The sequence below is a fragment of the Rhineura floridana genome, chromosome 1, assembly GCF_030035675.1.
Source record: "Rhineura floridana isolate rRhiFlo1 chromosome 1, rRhiFlo1.hap2, whole genome shotgun sequence".
NCBI classification, from domain to species: Eukaryota; Metazoa; Chordata; class Lepidosauria; order Squamata; family Rhineuridae; genus Rhineura; species Rhineura floridana.
Genome location: NC_084480.1, coordinates 148,395,126 through 148,409,839, shown reverse-complemented (window position 1 = coordinate 148,409,839; position 14,714 = coordinate 148,395,126). Strand labels below are relative to the sequence as shown.

Here is a 14,714-nt window from a genome sequence, read left to right as displayed (position 1 = left end):
TAGCTCTGTTTATGCATCCCAAAACCGCGTTTGCCTTTTTTGCTGCAGCATCACACTGCTGGGTCATGTTCAACTTGCGATCCACTACAATTCCAAGGTCCTTCTCACACGCACTACTGCTAAGCTGGGTATTTCCCATCCTGTCCCCGTGCATTTTGTTTTTGTGGCCCAAATGCAGAATCTTGCATTTGTCTTTACTGAATTTCATTTTATTAATTTCAGCCCAATTTTCTAGTCTATCCAGGTCCCTTTGGATTTATTGCTGTCTTCCATTGTGTTAGCTATCCCTCCCAGTTTCGTATCATCCGCAAACTTCATAAGGCTTCCCTCCACCCCGTCATCTAAGTCATTGATAGAAATGTTGAAGAGTATCAGCCCCAGGACAGAACCCTGTGGCACTCCACTCGAAACCTCCTTCCAGTCCGAAGCAGAGCCACCGACGACCACTCTTTGAGTACGGTTTTCCAACCAGTTGTGAATCCACCTGACAGTATTTCCATCTAGTCCGCATTTGACCAGTTTGCTAATCAAAAGGTCGTGGGGGACTTCGTCAAACGCTTTGCTGAAATCTAGATAGATGACATCTACAGCATTTCCACCATCTACTAAACTAGTGACCCGATCAAAAAAAGAGATGAGATTAGTTTAACAGGATTTTTTGTTGACAAACCCATGCTGGCTCCTACTAATCACAGCATTGTCATCTAGATAGTTGCCAATGGACTCTTATTATCTGTTCTAATATCTTTCCCGGTGTTGAAGTCAGACTGACCGGCCTGTAATTCCCCGGATCTTCTTTTTTACCCTTTTTAAAGAGCGGGACGACGTTTGCCCGTCTCCAATCCTCCGGCACCTATCCCGTTCTCCAGGATTTCTCAAAGATGATGTCAAGAGGTTCCAAGAGTACATCAGCAAGTTCCTTCAGTACTCTAGGATGCAGTTCATCAGGCCCTGGAGATTTGAACTCATTTAGGTTAACTAGGTATTTCCTGACTATCTCCTTATCAATCTTGAACTGCAATCCTGACCCCTTACTGAGAGGAACATTCAAGCATTGACTCATCCCATTGCCCCTTTTTGCACCTTGTTGGGTTACACTACACAAAAATCATTGCCACTTGATCATGCTGATTCTATCAAATGGCCCTCAGTCACATTAAAAGCACATGTACAACACTTGTGGCACAGGCTATCCTGTTAAATTAGATATACGTACTAGGGGCTTCACCCCTGCATGCTTTGTGCGCCATCTGCCCCAGGGACTCCCAAAAACATAGACTCCTGCCCCCCCTCCCAAGTGCACACACACACAGAGCCAGGGGCTCCCCTCCCCTCCCCCAGGCACTCCTAAACACACACATAGGCAACTCTCAAAATTGCCTCCCACCCCACCAGGCAACCCCCCCAACCCCCCCCAGACACTTGCCACCACCAACCCATTTGGAGGAGCTTACTGCCCTCCGGTGATGTTCTTGCTGCCCACCCTGGTGCTTGACCCCTGCCCTGTGCTCTCCCTCCAAGCTCACTCATCTCCCATCCTTGCCTCCCTCCTTCCTTCACCTCGCTTGCCTCCTGTCCTGCTGCCACCATGCCTTGATGTGCAACAGCTTACAAAAATATTGTTGGAATATATGTGGTTCAACTCCAACTTGTGGGTGGAGGCTGCATGGGGTTAAAAAGGGTAGCTAGAGAGACCTCTTGGTTGCTAGGCTATACCTGTCCTTTGATCTCCTGCTGTCCCTTCCTGCTAGACTGAGGGCTTATCCAAACGTAGCGGGATAATCCACAGTTTCCATATTCGGTTTGTCATCTGATAGTCATCACTTTGCCTTTTAGTTCGCTCTTTCCCAATTAAAAAAAATGCTTTTTTGCACCCGCACATGCAGCGGTAAGACCCCTACATTCTTTTTGCTTTTTCCAAGCTCCGCCTCTAAAACCTCCCCCTATCAACCAATTGGTCAGCAAAAAAATTACATATGCTCCTCTCCCCCTTTGCACCGAAGCACAATATGGCTGTAAAGGAGTTCTGGCCTTGGAAGGAAAGGCTGCTGGTCAGTTTCAGGCCTGCCTTCCCACCCAGAATGAAATTGACAAAGCTTTCCAGAGCAGGCTTGAAACCCACCAGAAGCCCTTTTCTTGTTTGCATTTGTGATATTACACTTAAAGGAATTATTGCTTTTCTGATTTGAAGCAGAAACCCCAGCCAGTAGAATGAAATTGACAAGGCTTTTGGAGGCAGGCTGAAACCGACCACCTCCCCTTTCTGGCTTGCTGTGCATTGCAGATCTCACCCAGAGCGGCCGCCCAGTTTGCAGGCTGGCAAAAATAAAATGCATCTGCACAGTAGTTGCAGACTCCCCCACACACCCCACCATTGCGATGATTGGTTCAATTTTTCCGGGCTTATTCTCGCACATGCGCAAAAGTGCAGATACGTGATTGGCTGGAGTGAGGAGAAGGGGCAAGGGGAAACACCCAAGAACCGCCCATCAGCTGTAAAGTCCTCGGTATTGCATCCTAACTCTTGAAGGCACAGTGGATGATTCCCGATTTTAAACAGCAAATCGCATTTTTGCCGGTATTGCAAGGAGCGGATTTAACCCGCAAAAATGCATAACAGCGCGAGACGTCATTTGGACGACCGAAAAATAATGAACACACATAGCGGGCATGTCACACATTTTGCAGTCGTCTGGATGAGCCCTGATATGCAAAGGATGTTGATCACATCTCCTTCCCTCCTTCCTTTTTCTTCTTTCTCTTGTGAGGGAGAGCAGACATATTCCTTTGTCTCTCCCTCTCTTCCAAGCATGAGGGCTCAGTGTTTACATCTCCAATTTAGCTAATATGGGACTCTTTCCTATCAAGTATGTACTTCTAGAATAAAGTAGTTATTTCTTATTTTAAAGCTTAAAGTCTCTGTCTGACTAATTTGCAGGGAAGGCATAATCTTTAGCAAAGATTCAAACACACATATAAGCTCGCTCAGAACTCTCTGTTCCCAGTCATCGCGACTCTCCGACAAATATTATGTAGTTAGACCCAGGAGCCTAATAGTTCAGAGGTCAGCAGAAGTAGTCTGACACCTAAAAAGGGAAATTCTAGAGTGTAAGCTGTTGTCTTTAAAGTCTGGGGCATGGGTGGTTAGTGTGATGCTCTCCAGATATTATTGGACTTAGACTATTAACTGCCATCACCTCTGACCATTGGCCATGCTGGCTGAGGCTGGTGAGGGTTAATTCAACAATATATGGAAGACCACAGGTCCCCCAGCCTTGATCTAGGGGCTGGACAGTAAAAGCAATCAGTGATGTCAGTTGTAATATTTACTCAAACAAATTTTAAAAAACAAGCTTACCGGATTATATGGCACATAAAAAGAAGGGCAGCCATGTTGGTCCATTACAAAAAAAGGAAAAAACCCCTCCGAAGCCCACAGATGTTACACGATGCACGAGTCAACAGGTGGGATGTTATGCAAAGCAGGAGTTGGTGGGATGTGGACAAAAGTAAAAAACAACTGAATCTTGGAAACCTTGAAGTCTGCATTTAAACTCAGTCTGAAGATGGAGACTGTAGATGAATTAATCTTTGTTAGGAGGTTGCAGGTATCCTGTGTGTAACACCTAGGATTCTGGGATGACTGACTGATCCTCTTTTATTAAACCATTAAGACTGGCTGTTACCCAGATCTGTCTCATGCCTTAAGCACAACAATCTATATTTCTAGACTGTGTTTGGGGAAAATTAATATTTATCTATTAATTTTTAATTTAAAATAATTTCTAAACTGCTTTTTATTTTAAAAATCCAAAAGCAGGTTACATCAATGGCTTAAAACATCAACACAGTGGAACTATGATGATAAAACTTAGGAATGTTATAAAACGGGTGGGGAATCTTTTCTGGATGGTTGTGCTGATCATTCTCTCCCAGACCCCTGGTGGGCCAAATCTGCCAAGTGTGTGGGGCTGCCCATCTGCCAGTCATCTGATGTCATGGTGACATCAGATGCTGCTGTGCTTTGAAGCCCATTGGGACTTCAAAGTACAGCAAGAAGGGGAAGGCTGATTGAAAGCTCTTTGTTGCTTGCAAAGGGTTTTAAAACAGCCTTGATACTCCTTTAAATCTCCGAGCATTGCTCAAGGATGCTCTTTGAAGCTTTATGCTGCTTGTTTACATCTCTGAAAAGCTGCATTTAAAGCCTGTGCATATCTGTCCCCCGTTTGAAGCTTCAAAGAGCATAGCTGAGACAGAAGCAGCTTCAACTTTGCAGATGTTTGCCGAAACACCTTTTGCAAGCATAGGCTGGGACTAGACACCTTTCTTTCTCGCCTCCCTGTCAGTTGATGGACAGCAGAGAAAGAAAGGTATGGTTTGCAAGCATAGGCAGCCGGCAGGACTTCTGCCATACTCTGCTGATGTTTCCAAAAGGCATATTTCTCCCCTCATCACTTCACTCCTGCAGGAAATGCCTGCAAAAACCCAGAGCTTTGGCGGCACATGACTGTTCCCAGTAGGGAAGACGTGTACACAGCCAAACAGCAGGATTTAAGCGCCGCTTGTCAGCTGACAAGTGGGGGACCAGCTCTTGTTTTGGCTGCTAGTGCCTGTTTGCTCAGCCAAGGCAGAATTGAACTCCACCCTGCTGCCCGTTAGCTAACATCACAAGTGACGTCAGCTGAATGACAGGTGGGTGCGGGTGTGTAAATGGCCTCATGGGCCAAATTGAGCCACCTGGTGAGCCAAGATTGGCCCGTGGGTTGCAGGTACAGAAGGGTTTGCTAATGGATGTTAACTTGTATGGTTGTTGGTGGTTTTGCATAAATAAAATACTTTAATAACAGTACAGAAGACAGCTGAAAACAGGTATCAACATTTGGGGAATGCCCTAACAAAAAAAACGTTTTTAATCAAAGAGGCATGTGCAGCCAAATCATAGTTGTACATGTGCTGCCAAGACACCTTCCTTATAGGTGGGAGTTGCTGTGGGGAACTGAGCCCTGCTGTGAATATAAAGCCACGGGCTCCAAAAGATTCAACATAACTGTAGTGGCCAGCTTTTCTATTCATTCCTTCAGGGGAATAAATATTGTCACAAATTACTACTGTTTTAAATAATAGGAGTAGATGATGGCCCATGAGAGCTGGTGCAAGAACCAGGGAGGTAGGCCTGAAAGCTTATCAGATTACTAATGTAATATCCGCAGCAAATAAAAGGCTTGTTATCTTTTATTCAGATATTTCACACTTTGGGTGCTCTGTTGACCCCTTCTGTCCCCGCCCTCCTTGCTTTGGCTCCTGCCGCCTCTTCATCCTGCCCATGGAGGCCACCTTTAGAGAGCCTTGTTTTTCAGGTAGGCTCTTCTCAGTGGATCTATTTTGGCAATCCACTGACCTGTGAGCTGCTTGGCTTCTTTCCATGAGTAGCGAGGGGCGTAGCCAAAATCCCTTTGAGCTTTCCTGTAAGAAAAGGTAAACGGGGTATTGAGCAAGGTCAGAAGGGGACGGTTGAGGGTGGGGATGTATCTGACAAAAGGCTGGAGCAAGAAGCTCACAATCTCCAGCAACAGAGCATAGTAATAGAGCATGGTCAGGGGCATTGGTAGCTTGGGGGCGATGCCATAGCCCAGCTCCTTGATCAGCTCATAAGTGAAGTCTGCATAGCTTAAATGGGGAGTATCATCTGATATGTAATAGAATTTTCCTCGAATGTGCTGGACCTTTTCTGGATCCCTCATGGCTTTAGCCACTTGAATATGACCCCAAGCAATGTTTCCCACATAGACAGGATTTACAAGAGCTTCCTTCCTGGACATTCTGTAGAAGACATTATCGTTTTGGATGGTTTCATCAAGATGGAGCAGAAGGAAAGGACTTTCTTCTCCAAAGATAAACATGGATCTCAAAGCACAGGTCACAAAACGGCTGCCATCTTGCAATGGTTGGCTATCCAGTTCCAGCACAGATTTCTCTGCCTCTTTCTTAGTTTCAGCATAAGGAAACGTTTTGGTTCTCTGGTACACTGTGTCTTCGTCTCCATTAAAGATGGGGTCGCCTCTGCTGTTTGGACCTGTCACTTCAAGGCTGCTGGTGTAGACAAAATACTGGACATCATTGCGGAGGCAGGCTTCCAGGAGCAGCTGGGTACCTTCACAAAAAAGAAGCACGTTAGCTACCAAGGCTGGCTCAAGAGGTGGAAAACACAAAGAGCATCGCCTCTCTCTCTCTCTCTCTCTCTCTCTCTCTCTCTCTCTCTCTCTCTCTCTCTCTCACTCACTCACACACACACAGACACACACACAGACACACACACACAGTGGTGACCAACATCCACCAACTCACGTTGCCTTGCGATTACAAAGATACTAACTGCCTGAATGAAACTGAGGTGGTAGATGCTTCCTTTGAGGGGGGCATCCACTTTTAAGCTGAAACCACTGCAGCTGTTCCCCAGCTTACCTATCAAAGTGGGTCTCTTTACTATGCAGTATTGCTGGAAGGCTTCACTTGAGGCTTAATTTGAGCTAGGACTCACCGGAGCTTAGTGCCAGGACCTACAAGGTTGTTGCCCTGGAATGTGTAAACTAGACTTCTCTTTTTCCACTGCTGTCTTGGTGCCTTCCATCCGCTATGCTGCTCCTAAAGTCTGGGACTCGCTGTTCACTGAACAGTTTCTCCTACTTAACTCCCTTCCTTGAGCTGTTCCTGGACCATTTTGCTCTTGCCTTTCCAAAGGCTGAACAGAGATGATAGTTTCTACAACAACAACAAAAACTAGAAGAGGTCAGAGGTACCAGTTGCTGTCGTGTTTCATTCCTTTTGTCCCACTGTTGAATGCGGTCAAACAGATGTTAGAGGTTTTATAAGCACTGCAAAATCCTGCAAAACCTGTTTACTAAAGCTGACAGTTGGATGAGCAATGTCTCCTATTGCTTTCAACTTTTTGAAAACTAGACTACGTTCAACTTCTCCTCCCTCTTCCCTTCCATTTTCTGACTATTCATGACCTCTTCACATCCCTCATGTGTTCATCTAATGGTTGCCATCTTTTTATTTATTTATTTCATTTTAACAGCAGCCTTACGTGGAAAAACATAGCAGATGCCGCTTTCCTAGACACAGGCCTACATGGTAGTGGGGAAAAGCTCAATTTGCTTAATTTCATACTGGTTTATTTTCATATTGGACATTTTTCTTTGAGGGATGGTTCATGGCTCTGATTTAGTTTGAATGGTTAGCGGTTTTAACACTGCTCCGCTGTTGCGATTATATTATTTTACCATGTTGCTTTAAGATGCTCTTTGGTGGCGGAGAATGAAGTGTGTTTTCTCTTTCACGCCTTACAGAGTCAGTGGGCCTCCCCATTTCTGTGACATCAAATATATATATATATATGCTTTAACATGTGAATGGGAGTTGTCTCTATGTGCGGGTGTGGGAAACACAGCCAGGCGAGTGTTTTCAGCATGCTTCATCACTGGAGTGAAATAGTGTTCCCCTGACAATGCAGACTGAAGGCATTAGGGGACCCCAATGCTGAGCATGACCACAGCAAGGACAAAGCCCCCATGCCTGGGTCCTTATCTGGATCAGGCCCTCTGTGCTGGCTATTTCTAAAAGAAAAAACGTGCACAGTGGTAAAACCATGCAATGAACGTAAGAAGAACCCTACTGGTTCAGGCCAAAAAAGCGCATCTTGCCCACCATCCTATTCTCACAACGGACAGCTGGGACCCAGGCTGATTCTGAGTGCAACGGTGCTCTACACACGATGTGTAATGTGGCCCTCGTGGATGATCTTTTCCATGACTTTCTGTAACTGACCTTGAAGTCAGCTGCAAGCATCTTTTTATCTGTGTTTTAGCACATGGAAGACCACCCACCGGTCAATCATCTGACCTCACCATGTGACCCTTTGTTGCCCACCTGGTTTCAAATCAAACCATGCAGGCAAAGACACAAGCCACAAAATGCAGATAATCAGCTGAGTTATGTCTTGTGAAGCCCAAGGTATAGCGCTCCACAAGACCTGACATTCACCTGACTGTTGGAGTTTGTGAAGCCAGATGCATGGAGCTTCACAAGAGCTGATGAACTGCAGATCATAGCCACTTTGCAGAACAAGATTGTGCACTGAGCATCGCAAGTGGCAATGATCAGGTGAACAGCAGGTCTTGCAAAGCTCTGTACAGTGCTTTGCTGGTTCAGTGGAGCTTACTACCAGAGGAAAGCGGATAGGATTGCAGCCCTAGTCTCCAATAAGTCTGAATGATAATGAGGTGCAGTTAATGGAAGAGAACAGGTTTTAATTCAAATATATTCTGGCCCATGTGGCTTTTTCAGTTGACTTACAGATCTGGTAAATGTAAAAATGGATTTCCACTCCACTTGGAAAAAAATGGCTCAGGATTTGGATACAAATGCCTTTGAACTCTCAATGTTTTAATGGCTTAAACTGATAAGGATTCTTGTTATTTTAATAATAATATTTATTATTTATTTACCTACAGCATGCTTACCCACTCTTCAGCCAAATAATTAAAATATCCCACCTACCCACCCCTGAGGAGCTGGATAAGCTGCTTAGAGGTTAATTTCAGACTACACAGAAGTCGACCTGCCTTCAGGCTTTCCCCACACATCCCATCTTGGACATCCCAAGGGCCATATTCCTTCCGGCTAACTGGAGATCAAGCAGGGCCAATGCAAAAAATTGGGCAGGTAGCTCCACCCCACTCGCTCTCCCACATACAGCCACTCACACACGTTCATACACATCTAGACACAGCACCACATCATATCCATTCTCACATGCAATGCACACACACAAATATAACACTTTATTTCACACACATCCCTCTCCCAGCAATTAGGCATGAAAAAAAGCACTGGAGCTTTTTAAACAAAAAACCTAATTGCCATTTCTGCACGTAATCTTTGTGGAAATCAAGTGCACAGGGAAGAGAGGATTAATCCTCCCCCCCCCCCAGCTACAATCTCCACTACATAGAATCATAGAATAGTAGAGTTGGAAGGGGGCTATAAGGCCATCAAGTCCAACCCCCTGCTCAATGCAGGAATCCAAATCAAAGCATTCCTGACAGATGGCTGTCCAGCTGCCTCTGCCTGCCACTACAATTCCCCCTTCTGCAATTAGGCCTGAAAACAGCCACCACTGAAGTCAATGGGGAGACTTTTGGCAGGGGAGTCACAGCATGGGGAAGATTAACCAAAGAATTGTGTGGCACCTTAAAGACGAACACATTTACAATGGCACAATCTTTTGTGGATTGTAGTGCATGAAAGCTTGTGCCATAATAAATGTGTTTGTCTTTAAAGTACCGCAAGACTCTTTGCTATCATAATTTATAATGACAGCTGCGGGGCCTTCAGAATCGAGTCCAACCCTCTGCATTAAGGCAAAATCTAAGGTTCAAGGCAAACTTCCCTTAACCATGGCATAATGGAAAAGACAGAACATGAGCTGTTACAAACGAACAGTTATTTGGGGTCAGGGTTACCAGATGCCAAGGAGGGGACAGCAGGGCCTGAGATGTAGTTGTGTAGAGGAGGAACTGTAGCAGGTTCTCACTCCTCCACAACAAGCGGCATGAGTTTCTACACAGCTGTTCAAAGGCCCCGCTTCTCTCTTCTACATTGGGTCACTTATTTCACCACGTACCTTGTCCACTGCCTAGCGGATATTGTTGATCCAAATTATTTTGCCATTGCCCAGAGCTGCTTCTGCAGCCGGGAGATGGCATGTGTACAAAAATCATGACATTTACTGTGTTTGGAAATCTGAAAGCCGTGACTATGCCAAGAGGTCAGGGTGGGCCCACCAGTAGGCATAGCAGGGCAGCTATGCGGGGGGGCACATAGCGTGCAATGCCTTTTTGGGCAGCAGCATCTGGTGGGACATTCCCTTCCCTGTGCTGTCGTCATGACACGCCGTGTCTATGCTGAACATGAGGATGGGCAGATGTGCTGCAGCAAGAAGGGGAGAGTGCCATGTGGTGAGCATGCCGTGAAGCTTATGCAGCAGCTGAAGAGTTAAAGGACAGGCTGCTCTGAGGGTGATGTTAAATAGGGAGCCAATGGGTTTCTGCTGCATGCTGTAGGCAACTAGTGTGCTCGCAGCCCTAGTCTTGGACAGGTTGGGGAAGGGAGGGGGGTAATCCCTACCAGGGCCATGGAAACGGAGGCAGCAGAAGCTCTGTGGTGTCACTGTGACACACAAGCAGGTGGGTGAAGTAGGCCTGGGAAGCAGGAGGACTCGGGGCAAAGGCTGAGATCAGAATATTTTACATGTATTGCTTGTAACACCAGATCACCCTTCCCCTGAGGTTACTGCTGGAGCTGCAGAAACCACCTTCCTGCCAGGCTGTGGTTATTCAGAGGAGAAGGGAAGATATAGGCACCAAAATCCCTTTCTTCTTTATTGATACTCTCCAGAGTCTAGGATTGAGCCCCAGCAGTTTCCCATCTCACCTGATGTTCCATCTCTAATTTGGAGCATTGGATGCTTGTGAGGAAAAATCCTACCCAATTTTTGGGGGGGGGGGTTGGCATGGGGTGTTTTGGGGAGAAATTACCTTCTTAGTGTCTAGAGGTAATTTAAGCGGGTTGCAAACGTCCCTTTCCAAGTATGTCTCTTCTGGATTTGCTTCAGCACAAACCACCTTTACCTCTTACGTTGACATCCCAGAGTGTCTGTCTGTCTACGTGTCCCAAGGTGTCAATGATGCAAGCCGTGTGGATGACAAGCGAGACACCTTGGACGGCTTTGTGGAGAAATGCCGCATCCCGGATATCCCCTTGCATAGTTGTCAAGAGAGTTTTAGTCTTCTGTTCTGGGGAAAATGACATCAGATAGATTTGCCTCTTAACAGTTTATCAAAGAGCAGGAGAATCCATTGAAGGTAATCTACATTAAGGAGCAGCCAAAATAAAATGACAGATTTTTTTAAATGACTGTATATTAGACGGCACCAGGTTACATCCAGTGACTACAGTAGATTGAAGCCTTTTTCTAAATCTGAACTGAATTGTGACCCATCTCTCTGCAATTTTAAAGTGTGTTATACATATTATCAAACCTTGGTGGAGGATTTAACTGCCCATAGTTGATCACTAGCGCTTGCACAGTCCTGTGTGCAGGGATTTGCAAGCCCAGACAGTCAGCCGATAGCTACACTTGCAAAGCACTGCGCACAGGACTTTTCAGGTGCCATTGATCAATTGATAACCCTGCAAACCTCCTTTGGCCCAGACATGTCTTTACCTGCCCCGTACCGAATTAGGCCTACAGGCCAAGATTCCCCACCCCTGGTCTGAGGGATCACTCTGGGACCTGAGGTGAAATTTTTCAGGGCAAATTGCCCCGGGTTTTTACCCCCCTCAACCCCCACCCCGCTTCTTTGTAAAAGAGGGCCATTTTGCAGATTTTTTCCAAATGCTCACCACCATTTTTTGTGGTGGCTGTCATTTCTCTTCCACAATGTCCTGGATATCATGGAGGAGGCATAATGGTGGCCAGGTGGCCAGCACAGTTACTGTTGTCATCCTTTGGTGTGTAGGCAGGAAAAAAAGTGAGACGCTGTGCAGCTCTCACTGCTGAGGGTGAGCCACACTCCCAAGAAACAGTAGCAGAATTCCTTCTCTCCCTGGAGAAATTCAGTAAAAGCTGAATCCCTCTGCCCACAAACAGGGTGGAGGATTCCGAGAGACCATTTGGACATAGCTCGAGCTGAAAAGAGAGTATTGAAGAGGACAATGTGTCCAAAAAAGGGGTCTATGATGTTTTAGCGCCATCTACTGGACACTGGGGGGAGGCGAAAGGATAAACCAGGCAAGCAGCCATCAGAAGGATCCCTCTTCTCTGTTGCATTCCTGGAGACGACACATGAATCTTTTCCTGAAAATCTCTTCTTTTGCATGACAAACACCCCCTTGTGAGAATCCCAAGGATTTTGCGGTAATGCAACGTTTCAGTCAGCCCCCATAGGAACGTAGGAAGCTGCATTCTATTGCTTCAGACCGCTGGTCCCTCTAGCTTAAGTATGTGGAACCTTTGACCGTCCAGATGTTGCTGAACTACAACTCCCTCATGTAGTTGTGAGGTCCTGGAAGTGGAAAGGTTGCACGGCAGCATTTCCTTGGAGCCAGGACCTCCAAGGTAGCCTTCCCTGAAATGCTGCTAGTTCCATGCACAGGGCCAGCCAGCCAGGCTCAGCTTTGTAGTCTCAATGCGTGGATGGCGTTGGGGAGAGGTGTCTGGATTTGTTAGGCACCAGGAAACATTCTGGGACAAACTGGGCCTGTACAAAAGGGACAGGCTCTACTTGAGCCGGGATGGAACCAGATGGCTGGCTCTTAAAATCAAAAAGGTGGCGGAGCAGCTTTTGAAATGATGGGGTGGGGGGTGGGGAGAAGGCGACAGGAGCTGAGAATGTTCTTGTTCAGAACAAATCTCTCCCCTGGGACGAAGATGAAAAAAGTGATGAAATTTTAAATTGGGGAGGCCTAAAACTAGGCACTGTGAGTGTAGGGCCACAGGTATTCGCTGCTAGCAACACTCATGACATCAGCACACACGCTGGCCACACTTCCATGGCATCTCCATATTCAGCTGAACATGTAAAAAGGGCCCCTACATGCAGTGGAGCGATTACAGTTGTAAGGAGCCCTTTTCACTTGTTCATAGTAACACAGGGACATGGTGGTGATGGGTGGCCTATCTCCCTACTCACACATTCACTGAACATTTGAGCTAGACTTCTGAAGAGGCTAATGGCAGTCTGCAGGGAGAAAGGGAGGAGCCACATTTGCTAAGAAACAATCCCTACCCTACTTCAAAGTATTCCCGTTCCACAGAACAGATGCCCCTCCCCAATTCTCCTTTCGCATCGGCCTTCCTAAGTCGCCCCCTCCTCTGCACCCCTGAGGCTTGCACAAGATAAAAAGTTTGGGGAGGGAGGGAGAGATTTGATTTAGGTTAGGAAAATTATATGTGGAGGAAAAGAGAAATACCCCTCCCCTAGAGCTAGTGCCTTGCTCCAATTTGTACACACGCACACAAACACCATACATGGCAGCTTTTAAGTTATAATTAAAACATTGGGAGTGCTCACCATGGATTTCCTGCATGACTTCTGGCATGGACTTCACTGAAGTGGTAAACCCAAACCTAGGCTGTACCACTTCAGATGGCAGGTGGGTAGAATAACTTTTACTTATTTAATTAATTGTTGAATTTATTGCTCCTTTATTTTTTAAAAAATCTATCCCACCTAATTTTCCAAGGAAACCCAAGGCAGCTAACTAATCAGTAGCAGAACAATATAAAATAGACAACGATCCCCAAATTAAACCACACCACACAATCAAAATATGAACGTAAAAGAACCAAATTTCACAAGTCCAAAACAGCCATGTGACAAACCCAAATCTAAGCTAGAGAAGAAACATCAGTCAGCTGAAAGCCTTTCAAGGAACCATGTCTTCCCCAACTGGAGGGGGTTCTGTCGCACCTTGCTTGGTGATGGTAGAATTCTCCTCTGACCCAAACACATTCCCTGCACATAGAAAACTGGCATGTCAGGGTGAAGAGTTCTACCATACCTTTTCTCTTAAAGTGCCAGTTTTCTACGTGCCTCATCATATGAGCTCCCACCTGCCATCTGAAATAGTTCAGCCCTCACCCCAGGTTTACCTCATCCTCAGAAAGAATGAGGTCATTGTCCTGAGAATGGGGATATCCCTGATGAGAAATCCCTGCATTTTGGATCCTAATACATTTTCTCTAGGGTCCGGATTGCTGTCTCCTTTCAGAAAACAAGCACAGAGACTGTCCTCTTACTTCCAAAACGCCTGAGTGCCTCGGAGCTGATGGCTTTGTCTGTGGCTCGGATCTCGGCCAGACCCTCTTCTTCCTCCAGCAACTGGCACACGATCCTTTGACCAAGAAACCCACCAGCTCCTGTCACCAGGCACTTCACTCCAGCCAAAGACATGGTGGCGGTGCTGGGAAGCAGAAGGAGTGCTTTGCAAGGGCAGCTCTTCCTTCTGAAAAAAGGAGAGGGGGGGGAGAAAACAACAGAAACTGATCAGGGATGATGGGCTTGCGGGGTGATTTGTTTCAGCAGACACAGTTTGGCCAAGTGAGGGTCTTGTTAGTCAAGGATACCCAATGCTCTCCCTCCCACCCCCACCCCATTGCACAACTATCAACATACTTTGAACTTAAGCACAGAATAACCCCAATCCCTGGCCGTTAAGACAGTAATGATGGCTGATACCTACAAAGTTCTGCCACTGGCCCTTGTTTAGGTTCCTCAGGATGGAGTTGGCAGCCGAGGACTGTTGACATTTCCTTACTATTGCCTCCCTATCTGGAGCTCCTTTTATCTTTTCTCTCTCTCCTCCTCATCTCCCTCGGATTGGGCAGCCCACTTGTGAAGTCCCACCCTGTGTTTGTGCACACAGTGCTCATATATCTTCCTCTGTCCATTTGGATAAGATCCTTGAAAGAAGAGATTTTCAAAAGCATGTATAACTGCTATCGCTTGTGTCTGTTTTTGAAAGACACCCCTCCCCCCCACACATACATTTGACCAGGACATTATCTGATAGCGAGTTGAACCCATGGAAAAACAAGAGCTTGGAAAAGTTACTTTTTTGAACCACAACTCCCATCAGCCCCAGCCAGC

General features: G+C 46.2%; 1 protein-coding gene across 2 annotated transcripts; it reads right to left on the bottom strand.

Annotated features, from left to right (window-relative positions):
* Nucleotides 1–3,343: 3,343 nt before the first annotated feature.
* Nucleotides 3,344–14,394, bottom strand: LOC133389197 (3 beta-hydroxysteroid dehydrogenase/Delta 5-->4-isomerase-like). Of its 2 annotated transcripts, none has more exons than XM_061636413.1 (4): nucleotides 14,308–14,394; nucleotides 13,865–14,070; nucleotides 10,692–10,856; nucleotides 3,344–6,151 (listed from the first exon to the last, which is right to left on the bottom strand). In XM_061636413.1, exons 2-4 carry the CDS (start codon nucleotides 14,016–14,018, stop codon nucleotides 5,337–5,339), a joined length of 1,134 nt encoding a protein of 377 aa, XP_061492397.1. In that variant the 5' UTR covers nucleotides 14,019–14,070; nucleotides 14,308–14,394; the 3' UTR covers nucleotides 3,344–5,336. The 2 variants fall into 2 exon arrangements, with proteins under 2 accessions (XP_061492397.1, XP_061492387.1); XM_061636403.1 differs by having other exon boundaries at nucleotides 14,304–14,389.
* Between the last annotated feature and the right edge of the window lie 320 nt (nucleotides 14,395–14,714).

Excerpts from the sequence above, each read along its gene's own strand:
- LOC133389197 (XM_061636403.1), bottom strand. The coding sequence starts at position 14,374 with ATGTCAACAGTCCTCGGCTGCCAACTCCATCCTGAGGAACCTAAACAA. Across the intron at positions 14,071-14,303 it reads CCAGTGGCAGAACTTTGTAG|AAGGAAGAGCTGCCCTTGCA; the intron begins GTATCAGCCATC and ends TCCTTTTTTCAG. Across the intron at positions 10,857-13,864 it reads GGCACTCAGGCGTTTTGGAA|AACAGAAGACTAAAACTCTC; the intron begins GTAAGAGGACAG and ends CATTTTCCCCAG.